The sequence below is a fragment of the Natrix helvetica genome (assembly GCF_964273705.1).
Source record: "Natrix helvetica genome assembly, chromosome: 1".
NCBI lineage: Eukaryota > Metazoa > Chordata > Lepidosauria > Squamata > Natricidae > Natrix > Natrix helvetica.
This window is the reverse complement of record NC_138548.1, coordinates 236740063-236754135: the sequence shown is the minus strand read 5'-3', so window position 1 is coordinate 236754135 and position 14073 is coordinate 236740063. Positions and strand designations below refer to the sequence as shown.

General features: G+C 38.8%; 1 protein-coding gene across 2 annotated transcripts in view; it reads left to right on the top strand.

Moving 5' to 3' along the window:
• The window catches only part of SLC39A11 (solute carrier family 39 member 11), a 358016-nt gene that overhangs the window by 306334 nt on the left and 37609 nt on the right, over window positions 1-14073 (top strand). For both annotated transcript variants that reach the window (XM_081938779.1, XM_081938778.1), the window contains exon 7: window positions 1738-1807. In XM_081938779.1, coding sequence (XP_081794905.1) covers window positions 1738-1807 — 70 coding nt within the window. The remainder of the gene's footprint in view (window positions 1-1737; window positions 1808-14073) is intronic.

Here is a 14073-nt window from a genome sequence, read left to right as displayed (position 1 = left end):
GATTAGTGTCACTTTTAATGTTTGCATTTCTAAATGTTTGCTGTTTTTTTCTGTCTTATTCTAAATTCCTCTTTAGTTAAATTTTGATTTCAACTTTGAAGCCTTTTCTTTACTTAGCAGCAGTTTTCTCATCCAAATCTTAAATTCTTTAGTCCCCTTGTTCTCACTCTCCCCTGATTATTGATCTCTGCTAACACTTTCTTATCTCTTGTATCGCTTTACAACTTAGTTCTTAAACTTTTATTATTTTGACTTTTTACTTCCTCCTTCTCAGAGTTAGTTGTTCAGCTTCTTCCAGCTTCTTGATTCAAGTATGGTACAGAGCATGTCTCTCATATTAGGATAATGGTTGCTCTTTTGTGGATGTGTTGTCATTACTTCTTTTTCTCCTGCTTCACTCTTCAAAGACTCCTGGGGTGGGACTTTTCTCTGGGCCAGGGGTGTAAAACTGGCGGCCCGTGAGCTGGACACACAGGCCACACCCAGCCCAGCTCTGCAAAGGGGGAAAACGTCACATGACGGCAACGTGACACCACGAGTTTTACACCCATGCTCTGGGTGAATACAAGCATTGCTTTTCACCTTTCTTCTCCTTTTCCCAGCCTCCTTGTGGATGGTGCTGCTTTCTGGCTCTTCCTTTTTCTGGCCCTAGTAGCCAATCAACATTTTCAAAGGACTCTGCAGAACAGACAGTTGAATAAAACAAGACTAATCTTTGTCTTTGCCTCAAAATCCCTGAAGCTTTTGGTCTGAATTGCTGATTATACATCTCCATTCTTATGTCACCTAGACATACTCACACCACCAGCAACCCTTTTTTCAAACAACAGCTTTCTTCACTACTAGTTTTCAATTGACCCTATTTAATATTTTTCAGTTTCACCTCCTTGCATCTAGAAAGGCGTTGGTTGATGTGCTTCAGGAATGCAGTTCTGTAGGAGATACGAACAAGTGGTTAATCTTGAAATATGACAGGTAGAAATTGCCCTTTGACAAGGTGAATACCATATTATGTTTTAGTTCCATCTGGATAAAAAGCACAACACTTTACATCAATATAATTTGTGTCATGTGTCTTCTGAAACAAGTATCTCATCTGCTCTCTTACCTACATGTGGCGTCTTGCAGTAGTTAGAATGCTGATGAGTAGTTTTAATCTTCCATATATTCTTCTACATCTGTGTCCATGCTATATTATTATTGTTCAATTACTGTGATGCTTTGAATATCTGTTCCCAACTTTTAAAACAGGTTGGTTCCATATAAGGAGTCATCCTGTATTGGATTTGTTGTTTGGTGAAATCAGCATGATCCTTAAGATTAATAATAGTTTATGTTGTGATACGGGGCCCAAATTGTGGTGCTGACCTACAATAGTAATTCCAGCATCTAATGCTGTGCTCTTGTATAACAGTTTAGACTTAAAATTATAGAGCAGAACAATCAAATGTATATGAGTTTTATGCTCCTAATGGGGGCATAGTAATGGCTTCTTTGGAAGACATAATTAATGTCATTATTGGTCTTCGTTTTGAATCATTTCTATCTTAACTAGTAATGTGTCTTGTAGATATCGGAAAATGTATAATTTCCAGGTTAGTGGGAAATTATAGATTTTTACATCAGGTAAGAACTGTTGCTATTCTTCAAGTTTTATATAGACCAAATATTTGAAGGTTCTCTGTCTGCCAAGCTAATTTCAGGATTAGTAACCACGACTTTCTTGCTCTGTTTCAGAGGGTTTGGCTGTTGGTGTTGGATTTGGTGCTATTGGGAAGTCGCCTTCTGCAACTTTTGAAAGTGCAAGGTAATTGGTGTGATTTTAATTTATACACTGGTGGGATTTCATTAGCCGTAGTTGCTTATTTCCATGGTTGATAATTCTGTATCAGAATAGTAAATTGTTTAACATATGCATACATTTCCAACTGAAGCTTTGATCTGCCTGCTGTTTTACACATATAGAGAAGTAAACATCTGCCCTTCACTCCCATCGGTTTTCCAGTTTCCAAATATCTGCAGCATTCTGACCCTTTTTGATCATCCTCTTATTTTATCCTCCCCAGGGAAATACATAAGTACACATAATCTTTATTTCTGATTTTTCTGTTTGCAATAAAATAGGGGGAAAGGAATATCTGAAATGGGCAAAGAACCATTCAAATGGCCATTATTTTAGCTTTTTCCTTGCATATTTGATTTTTTTTCTTTTTAAATCATTTTCTAGTGTTCTAGAATCTAGCTCCCCAGTTCTCCTAGTCTCAACTTTTCACATGCAACATCATTATCCATGGTTGTATGCTGGAATGCAACCCCCACAAATAAGGTCAACCTGTACTTTAAATCTTCATTTTGTACACAAAAGTTCACTCCTGCCTATTATTTTCAACAGGTTGTCATAGCATGTAGTAAGGAGGTGGATTCCCAGGAGGGAGGTGGTGTACGGAGGCATAAGAGGTAATTCAGCCCAGATACTATGTGTTAGAGAAAGAGGGTAAAGACAGACCCTTCCCAATAATTCTCAGAATATATGGTAGATCCAGATATTAGAGTCTTCAATCTGGCAAGATTTTGGCAATAAGGTAAAGGTAAACGTTCCCCACTTTAGGGGGCGGTGGTCATCTCCGTTTCAAAGGCAAAGAGCCAGAACTGTCCAAAGAGGTCTCTGTAGTCATGTGGCTGGCATGACTAAATGCTGAAAGCGCATGGAACGCTGTTACTTTCCCACCAAAGGTGGTTCCTATTTTTTTACTTGCATTTTTATACGCTTTTGAACTGCTAGCTTGGCAGAAGCTGGGACAAGTAATGGGAGTTCACTCCATTATGTGGCGCTACGCATTCGAACCAGCGAACTGCCGACCTTTCTGATCGGCAAGCTCAACGTCTTAGCCACTGAGCCACCATAGGCGTAAAACAGTAAAGAACTCAGCTTGGAAGAATCACCACATGCCATTCTTGGTTTTGGACTGAAAGCTAGATTAGATGAGTCTAATTTCTTAAGACAATAGATGCAGGAAACAGCCAACTATTCTACCTTAGCCTTTTAATGTGAATATCTGAAATCCATATATGAAAAACTGGAGGATTACGGCAAAACATTTATTACTGCCTGCTTATGTTTTATTGAGGTTAATATGGATGATGCTACTAATAATGTCATTGGAAGTATAGGAGAAGAGTGGGTGGTAAAATTATTAAGAACAGCAGGGTTCTTTTTCTCTCTTCAATTATGCTAGAGCAGTGGTCGGCAAGCCATGGCTCGCGAGCCACATGTGGCTCTTTACACATTTTAATGCGGCTCTTCTGTGTGCCGGGCTCCCGCTCCCCTCCCTCCTCTCGGGCACTTCAAAACAAGCGCCCTTTTCCCTTTTTTCTTTTCAACCCACAATGATTAGGGAGGATCCTGAAGTCGGGCGGGGACGAGAAGCGAGGAGGGAGAAAAAGAAACGGAGGCTAAGTAGCTTCCCCCCGCCCCCTCCCAGCAAAAATCTAACCGGGGAGCCGGGCAGACAGTAGCAAATTAACCGATCACGATCGGCTAATTTGCTACTGCCCGCCCGGCTCCCCGGTTAGATTTTTGCTGGGAGGGGGCGGGGGGGAAGCTCCTTGGCCTCCGTCTCTTTTTCTCCCTCCTCGCTTCTTGGGGCTCCACCAATGGGGGAGCAAGGCCCGCCCAGCGCCAGGCTTTGGGCTAACACAGAGGTCTGCAAAGTTGCCTGTTTTAAGACTGGTGGACTTCAATTCTCAGAATTCTGGGAGTTGAAGTCCACCAGTCTTAAGAGCCAATTTTGCAGATCCCTGGGCTAATATGATTGATGCCCTTGGTGGACTTCAATTCTCAGAATTCTGGGAGTTGAAGTCCACAAGTCTTCAAGCTGTCAGGTTTGAAGACCCCTGGTTTTTTTTTTCTAAAGGGTTAGGGGTGCAAGGGTCTTGCAACTTGACAGCTTTAAGACTTGCGTGCTTCAAATGCCAGAGTTTATTGAAACTAAAAACAGTGTACCATCCTATGTATTTTCGGTTTTAAAAATGTGGCTCTCAAAATAAATTTCAATCGTGGTTTTGGCGAGATTTGGCTCAGTTGAAAAAAAAGGTTGCCCACCACTGTGCTAGAGCAATGGAGAACACCTTTATGTGAATCCAGGCTGTGCTAGGAATGTTTATCGCTAAGGGCCTGCATCTATCTGTGTCTTCTAGACATTCAGGGTTTCATCTAATATTTATCATGAAAAGCTGCCCTTCCTCAATACTAGACAGAGCGATTCAAGCTTTCAATAATCAATGAAAAGGTAGCATTATAACAAAGTTGGGTTCACTTGAGCGTGGCAAAAGAACATAGATTTAAATGTAAAAATTGTCTACACAGAGACATAGCTTTCTTTGCTTTACTATCTCTTTAAATATATTTTCTCATATTTATAGTAAGGATGTTCTATCCAAACCCCCAAACCCTCCCCCACTTATCTTTTTTTAATAACTTGAGAAAATATAGTGTACTTTAAAATCAGAATTGAAAGGTTTTATGAGGATTAGAACCGCCTGGGAACAAATAATTGGGCATTATTATTATTATTTAAATTGGTTATGGCTGCCCACTCCAGTAGACTCTAGCTTGAGAAACAGATTTCAACCAGCCCATTAAAAAACAGACAGGAGGAAGGAAAGTTTAAACCTTGGAAAAATACATATACGGTATGTAGAATCTGATCTATGTCTGATTGAAACTGTTCAGTATTTAATAAATATTTTTTCTTGTCTTGAGTATAATTCCAAAAAGAAAGTCCTGAGACAATTTTCTGACAGCAAGAGCATGTTCTTTATAATTCCAATTCTACAAGAGGAGAAATTGTCTGAAATATCCTATGTGTACTGCAAAGTCCCCCTTGGTATCAGAACCAAACAGTGTAGCGCGAGAACTGGGTGCCAACACAGATGGATCAATTCACCCTGATGATTAATCAGCTAGATCGGCAGATGGGTCAGAACTTTTTCTGTTTCCCAGGCTTAAAGTATGTTTTTGCAACCATTGGCTCTGTCTGATTTCCCCAAGATTCTTTCCTTGGCTCTCTACAGTCTTTGTAATGAAAATCAGAATCTTGAATTACACCAGAAGCTTACTAGGAGCCATATACAGCTCATAAATTAGAGTGCTACATGTATGTCCCATACTGGATCCATAACTATCAGCTTCAGTGTATTCTGGAGCAACTGCAGTTTTGGCATTTTTTTCAAGAACAGTACCATGTAGAGCTCATTATAATATTCCAAACTGGAACTGATCTAGCAAAACTCCATAATTGAGTTATCAAAACTCCACTAAAAACTAACTACGGTATATTAGCTCTGGGGCACATTGTGCAGATTGTGTCAGATTGTGCAGCCTCTGACCATTTTTGTGAATGTCGAGGGAATGCCCATCCCTGCAAGATGACAACAAAGTGCAATAGTTCTTAAAAAAGGGAACCTATTGTCGGCAGATGATCCAATGGCTTCAAACTGAGTTGTCAGGAAAAAAGTCCAAACCGCCAAAGGCTCACAGATATTTTTGAAATCCACATTAATTTTAACTATTCTGTCTAAAGCTTGGGTTCTAAATCTGCTGGTTCTAAAAGTCTCATCATTTCTCAGCAAGATCCATTCCTTCATCTAGACAAAATAACAAGCAGCAAAATATAATACCATTGTATAATACGGTGTGTTTCATACTCATTGGTGGTGGTGGACTTATTCTCTTGTATGCATTTTCCCCTTCATTTACAGCCTCTTTCATTTCATCATTCCACCAAACATTTTTTCCATACTTCTCATTAGTGTAATTTCAAACACTTTTGTAACATAATTCTTTCCAATTTGCTCTGAGCAACTTCCACATCCTTTTTCATTCCATCTATTTTGCAGTCGTTCCGTTGAATGAATAATCTGCCTTCTAATAGTTTAATGCTGTTTCTATGCCACCCCCTCTAACAATAAATAAAAACAAAAAAAGAGTATAAAATATACAACTGCAGTAAAAGAACAAAAGCAATAAACCTGGACAGTAAATTAAAGTAGCAAGAATCTCCAGTAGGCTAAAAGGCCTGACAAGATAATTGTTTTAAATTACTCCTACAGGTAACAAGGAAAGGCCAATCTTACCTCAGTGGACTGACTATCCACAAGACTGGGGGATAGCAACAGAAAAGGCATATTTTTTCTGGTCCCACCACTTCAGTTTACTGATGACGGTGGCGGCGGGGGGAATGAGAACAAGTAGTGTAACTTGATAAAGAAGGACAAGTAGCTTTGGTCTGGAGCAGGTGGTCCCTAGTGTATAGGACTCATAATTTCTTCTCCTTTTTCATCTACTTTCCCTCCAATTCTTCGTTTGTTGTTTTCCTTGTTCATTCTTTTGACACTAATAAAGATTGGTCTGTCACACATTTAGAACCTTTAATTATTTCTGTACCTTTTAACAATTCCCTCAGGTTTTTTGTCATAAACAATCAAACCAGTCATGCTTCTTGATTTATATTAATTGCTTTTCTCTGGGTGTATATGAATGGACTTATGTTTAAACTATGTGTTTGAAATAGGCCTTTTTTGAATAAAATATTCATCAGTCACCATTCTAATTCTTTCTTGGGTTTATGAATGACTCAGTTACTTTTTCTATACTCTTCTTGTTCCCTCTGTCCATTCATACCACTTAACAGACTATTTTCTCTCCTGGGATCACATTCCGTTAGAATGCTGCACTAGTTTTTCCAAACCTGACCTTTGATTAACACTGTTGACTGGAGTATAACATGCAACTTTTACCAACCTACAGGTTCCTACTTTCATATAACCAGCTAGAATGACCCCCCTTCATATTTCATGACATGCATCTTAGCCTTGTCATTCGTAATTATCAAAACTACACTTGCGCTTCCCTGCCTTTATTTACTCCACTGCAAAAGATAAGACCAGCATCTTCATTTCTATAACATTATATCCAGTGGTGGGCTGCTATGAGTTCTCCCAGGTTCGGGAGAACTGGTAGCTAACGTTATAGCCAGTTTGGAGAACCAGTTTGGCCCCGCCGACTCTGTCCCTCCCAGGAGTCTCCACATGGTCCGTTTTGCAAGGGAAGTGCAGGGTACGTAGGGAGGCTTGGGGAGGGAGAAAAAGGGGCCTCCTGGAAGCTCTGGAAGGATGGAAATGGGCCCGTTTAGGGCCTCCAGAGTCCGGGGGGATGCAGTTTTTGCCCTCCTAGAGGCTCGAGAAAAGCCTCCGGAGCCTGGGGAAGGCGAAAATGCCCCCCCCCAATGCTGTGGTGCAGGAGGCCAACTAGGCCACACCCACTATGGCCACACCCATCCAGCAACCTGTTGCTGAAATTTTTGAAGCCCATCTCTGATTATACATCTCTCTTTGTTTCACAGACATATGACATACCTTTATTCTTCCTTTTATTTCATTTAATTGCCTGGCTTGGGTTCAGGTTACCTAAAGGACCGTCTCTTCACAATAGTTTCTTCCCATCCAATTCGATCTAGTAAATTGGGGGTGCTGCAGGCCCTATTACCTAAGGAATGTCAGCTGGCAGATACCATGAGAAGTACCTCCTTAACAGGAGACCTTGTCCATTGGAACATTTTTCCTTTGAAGCTCAGGAATGGCCCTAACCCTTTTAGCCTTTCATAACACTCTAAAGATCTGGCTGTCTGCATGAGCCTGAACTTCTGAAAATGTATGGGACCTCATTACCTGGGTGCACTGTAAATTTTTATGATAATTCTTGCTTTCCTATATGTATTATTTGCAACTGTTTTTTGTGGTTTTAATTTTTTGCTCTGTTGTTCACTATCCAAACTCAATTGGATTCAGATGGGCATTTATAGAAATTGAACGAATCAATGAATTAATAAATAAATCTCCTATATTCCAAATTGCTACCTTCCATGCTATGGTCATCATGGGGTGACTCAGTAGGTATCGGTAGTGCTGACCTACGATAGTGATTGGAACTAGAATTCAAATGAACTCATTTCAAGCATGGACAAAACTGGATAATTTCAAGATGAGGAGTCATTCAGGTTGATTGAGATAACAGATGAGGGCAGAACAGCCTGTTTCAAACTCAAAATGGTTCACTATGCGCACACCTGCAGTTTTGAGCATGAAGTGTCCTAGCATTTCAGGATGCTAAGCATAGACATTTGTGTGTGTTTTCTGAGTGGATACACCCAGAGTTTAGAACTCCTTGGCAACCACTCTTGGTTTAAAAAGTGAAGGTTATTGCCTTCAGTAAGCTTTTCCCGATTTTTCTGAACTGAGTGGGAGATTTCATATGAACCTAATGGTGAACTGCTTCGTGTGTGTGTGTGTTTAGACTGATGTTCAATTCATCAGTGGCCTGCTTTAAGGCAAAGCTTTTAAATGCATTTTATTATTAATAGAAAATAAGCATGATATGGAGTTGAGGCATTTGGTGCTGTAGTAGGAGCTCAAGAAAACACAACAAAATAATCAGCAGGCCGTGCAAAGCTAACTGCCTTTTTCCTTTAAAATTCTCCTGTGAGCGGTTGTAGCACGGAAATTATAGAACATGAAGAGCTCCAAAGGGTACCGAATGGTACTATAGCACCCTTGGCACACATCATGAGTTGTAATTATGGGAGACATTCAAGCATGGAAGAGTTTGCCATCCTTGAATGTTGTCAAAAAGAAATATAATTAGTGTACCCCAGTTTCATTATAGGAAGAAATGCAGTTGCTCTAGAACTGTTCCAGGCTTAAGAAGTTTGTTGTTTCTTCTTTTTATTCTGTTACTAAAGCACTTGATCATTTCCATGGTAGAGTGTTAAATCAGTATACATTATGATGAAGAGGATTTATGTGGTTTTGAGTCAACAGGTATGACCACTCTTCCAATGGCAATGCGATAGATTTATTATTAATAAGGAGGGATTGTTAACTACAAAATATATGTATTTAAATTTGTGAGGACTTTTCTTTCTGCTACTTTCCTCTGTCTTCCTTCACCATCAAGCCTTTTGATACCGGCATAGAACACTTTGCAAATTTTTCCTTAGTTCAGAAAAGGCACCATACAGTGAGAAAGGAGGGGAAAATAATTGGGGCTTTCAACAAGCCAGGACTTTGGTTTTCCCTTCCTCACCTCCTACTTACTACCCTATATTTGTTTGATGGCTACATCTGAGGCTTACTCCTTTCATAAAACCCTTTGAGCAGCTTAGATCAAAAAAATTATCAAAAACCTTTGGAACAGATGGTTTTCCCCTCCCAATCCTCTGCAGAATCAGCAGGAGTTTGTGTTGTAGATTTGTGAGTCACATACCTGATTCTCTCTATTGAAGTATTAGATTATAATGTTTCCAATGTGCAGAATTCAGATGGTTGATGCAACTTTTTACCAAGCTTCTATTGATAACATCAAACAATCCCCTAGCTACCAACAGCAGCACTGTTTTTTGAATTTCTCTCAAAAGATCAAGCATGCTTTCAAAAAAATGTAAAGCATTTTTATTTTTAGAATAAACAAATTACAAAGGGGAAAAAAGTTTGTGCTCAATAATAACAATTGAATAATGCAAAAAGCATAAATAAGGCAGAAATAAAAATACAGCCTAGTAATACCTTTCCCCCTTTCCTTCTGCTTATTTCTCCAACTGCCCTTCAGAGCCTACATGTTTGTATTTTTACTAGCAAGTTGTATTGCTAGTATTTATTTAAATATCTGCCCAGAGTGATTCAGATAGAGATGGGGAGTATCAAAATGTGATATCAATAAATTAATCCATTAATGTATTATTTTGATTGGTCTCATAACTTTCTTCCTAAAAGGCATAGTCCAGATGTCTGCCTTTGCCCTGCTGTGTAATTTATATCAGAGTCATTCTTTCTTAACTTTTCTTAGACCTCTGTTATGGATATATACTGTCAATTTTGATGGCATATTCATCCGCTTCAATTTCCCAATCTGATATCATTGGCAAAGTTCCTCCAGTGTTGTGCCAAATTTGTTCTTGCAGCTGCCAGCAAGAGCAAGGATAATTAAATCACACTGGGATTGTACTTAAAATTAAGAAAACAAAGGATGGTTTGGTTTCTTACACATGGTCCTATAGGTCAATGGCCTTTGAAATAAAATATTGAAATGAAGCTGCACTGAAGATAGGTACTGAAAAGTAGCTATCAAAGAAACTGCAACGATTGATTAAAATTACATTTTAATCTTGGTTAATTTAATTTGGTGACCCCCCAAAAATGTAACCCCCATCCTTAGTCTCCTAAACATGACCATTGTCCAGAGTAAGTGCTTCAAAAGAAGTAAACTATTCATTTCATCCCCAGTGGCTGTTTTATGCAACCAGCAAGAATTGCAGCTCCCTTTGGCCGATGCTCAACTGTACTTACCATACAGTGTCATGAGGTCTGGATGGAGGTTGATTAGGAAAAAATGAATAAAACAGCACTGTTGTCTTGAAAGTGATTTTGGTTATTATTCAGGATAGCCCAAATATTTGATTTCTTTTATGAATATGAGCAAAATATAGAAAAAAACACAGCAATTTGCAGAGAAAAGGTGAAGACAAAAAGATATATGTTCTGTGGACATCAAACTCTTTTGCTCAATCCATCAGACTCTGAAGCTTAGCTGCTTTCTGAGCATGTTTAACTTTGGAAATCTGACTCCCTTTCTGGTTACATGGGGTAGCCTATTGTATTGTTTTCTCTCTCAAGTTTAATTCTGCTTAGAGATGGTAGTTGATCTTGTATCAATCACTCCAGCAAGTAAGGGACAATAGCATCTTCCCTTTTAATTGCTGCCCAGGCCAGAAGTAATCTAGAACGTGAATCAAGGAGAGAGGTGCCTTATTTACAGGGAGAGAGTCTATGAGCTTTCTGTGTAAAAGGAACATTTCAAACACTCACACACACACACACTTCCCCTCGCATATATGTGCTAGTCGTTCCCAAATCTAGGGGGCAGTGCTCATCTCTGTTTCAAAGCCGAAGAGCCAGCGCTGCCCGAAGACTTCTCTGTGGTCATGTGGTCGGCATGACTAAACACTGAAGGTGCACGGAACACTGTTACCTTTCCACCAAAGTGGTCCCTATTTTCCTACTTGCATTTTTACATGGTTTCAAACTGCTAGGTTGGCAGAAGTAACGGGAGCTCACTCCATTACGCGGCACTAGGGATTTGGACCACCGAACTGCCAACCTTTCTGATCAACAAGCTCAGCATCTTAACCACTGAGCCCCCTTTTTTTAAAGGAGGTCTTTGTCAAATATCAGCTTAAGTTCCTTATACATTTCTGATAATGCTAATTTCTTTGGAAGATAGTGAGTTAATTCTCAAGGGCAAATAAAAAGCTTTTGCCAAATGTCCTAATCATTTTACCTTTCTACGTGTGTGTATATTCACAAGATTTCTTTAGTGTTTCGACATCTGCCATCCTATTATCTTTTGAATTGAATAGAATTGAATTATCAATTCTATTTCTGAAATCCAGGGATGTATAAAGCACTATCTTAAACTTCAGAGATATATGTAAAACCTGGTGTAAACAGGTTGGGGAGAAAACAGCTTTCAAACCGAGTATAAGATTGTGTGAGCAGAGCTCTTATGTGAAATCTGTAATTTTATAATGATCTTATAGATCAATAATTCTTGATTGACAGGTAGCCCAAATGATGGCAGCTGTACAGAAAAGTTACAGTATAATCTCTATAGGAATTGTAGTTCTTAATTAATAGCAATCGGTACATCTATTCTTTCAGAACTGCATCTGGATTCAAATGTTAGAGGAGATTATTCTTTTCCTTGAACAAATTTAATTCTTTTATAGGAGGAGCAGGAGACAGGGCAATACTTCATCTTAATTAAGCATTCATTGATTCTGAAATGAGCTGAGATACATGGAAGACAAGAATTCTGCCCTGAGCAAAATAGGTTAAAGAGAGTGTCATTAATAAATAAATGCTCTGGAAACCTGATCTGAACTTTAATACTGCTTAGAGTCATCCTTCTGGAAACATTTTGTAAAAGAGCAACCTTTATGATGCATATAGTGCTTTGATTTGAGAATTAGAAAAAAATAGTCTCTCGGGAATACCACCACACAGAATTACCTCAAAGTTGTGAGAAGGATAAGCTTCATAACTTCATGGCTCAATGCTTATCGGAAATGTTTTATCAATTCTTGGTTTTTTTCTAATTCGTTATCAGGAAATTTAACATAGCAGTTATGAGGCAAGGAGATTTTGGGCTTCAAGCACAGATTTCTCAGAGTGAAATAAAACTTTTTAAATAAATTATACCCAGACTACTAAGATTGGATTACTTCCTTGATTTGTAACTTAATATTTATTTAGACCGGGAGTAGGTAACTCTGAACCCTTGTGCCACTGACATTGTGCAGTAATCCAGAAACCAAATGCGATATATTTGTTAGATTTTCATCAGGAAACAAGATAACCTGGATAGGTTTCATGTCTTTAACGAAGTTCAGTTCCCCTAATGAAGCAGTGAGCTGAAAACCTTTCCATAGTCCCTTTGGTAATGCCATTCCTTCATTCTCATTACATCCATTAGCTATTGACCCTTCCCCAAATAGTAACCACTGTTCCTGTCTTGGGGGTATCATCGTTGTAACCAGCTTTCATTCCTTTATCAGACCTGAAGTTTCTGCTGTCTCCTTGCCTTTCTAACTACTTTTGCTCATCAGTTTCATGACAATAAGAAATGGAAATCAGTAAATTATAGTAGACATTGTTTCTTGTCTTAATAATAATAATATGTCCAATTCCTGATGTCAGGAGAAAAGTACATATTTCATAGGGCAAGCTTTGTATTCTTGTCCTATTTAGTTTAATTTCAGTATTTCCACCCATTGTCCATTCATGGTTACACATATACATATAAATACACACAGAGTGGCGTGACAGGCCTGAGTTGCTGCTGGTTGCAGTGATTCAGGCCGCCAAACCACTACTAGTTCGGTCGAACCAGTCCAAACCAGTAGGAACCTACCACTGGCCCATAAAGACTGCAGGCTTCCTCAATTATTTAGTCAAAACTCTCTTTTCATAGGAACTTGCTTTAGTTTTCTTGCAGAATTCATTCATTCTCCAAGGTTCTATCGTACCTTTGGTTCATCCAGTTATTCGGAGGAGAAGTTGCAGATTATAGATTGGTACAGTATATAACCTCAATACAAATAATTCTTTTTTTTTTTCCAGAAAATTTTATTGGTTTTTTAAAACATTTATAAGGAAAAGGGTAGGTGGAATGGTATACAAATTTTGGCAGTTGCAAGTATGGCAGACGCCCCCTCCCTCCAAACTCATAAGATACATCTATGTATAAAACATTAATACAAAATCGTATAAAATCAGCATATTAATTCTATAAAAAATTTTCAATCAGCTTATATATTATGATATATAGTCTAGATATAATTTCATTATTACTTTCGGTCTGTTTATAACAATGTGATTTTCTTATTCATTTTTGTGATCTGAGCTTTCTTAGTGTTGCCCCTTCTCCCCCCGCTAGCAGAGCTCCGGCCCCTCCCGTGTCCTGTATGTCCGTTGAAGAGTCTTCTGTTTTTTCTAGGTTCGCTTTATTTTTTTCCATAAAGGCCTGAGCCTCTATGGGTGTATTGATTCTGATTCTTGTCTCCTCCCAGAATATCAGCATCCCTTCAGGCATCAACCATCTAAACCACACCCCTTTCTGGTATAATTTATTCGCCAATTGCGAATAATTTTTCCTTTTCTCCCTAATTTTTTGGGGGATCTGCTTCAAGATGGTTATCTCCCTGTCGTGATATGTCAATGCTTGCCCCCTTTGTACACCCAGAATTATGTCTCTTGTGCTTTTCCTAAGAAATTTGATATGGACCTCCCTGGGTACATTGTGTGTTCTGGCATATGCTGAGTTCACTCTATAGACCAGGTCTATCTCCCATTCCATCTGTTGTTTATCTTTGTGTATATATTCAGCTAAGATATTAGTCATGATGTCCCTTATGTTTTCCCCATCTGCTTCTATAACATTTTGAAATCTAAGATAAAAGG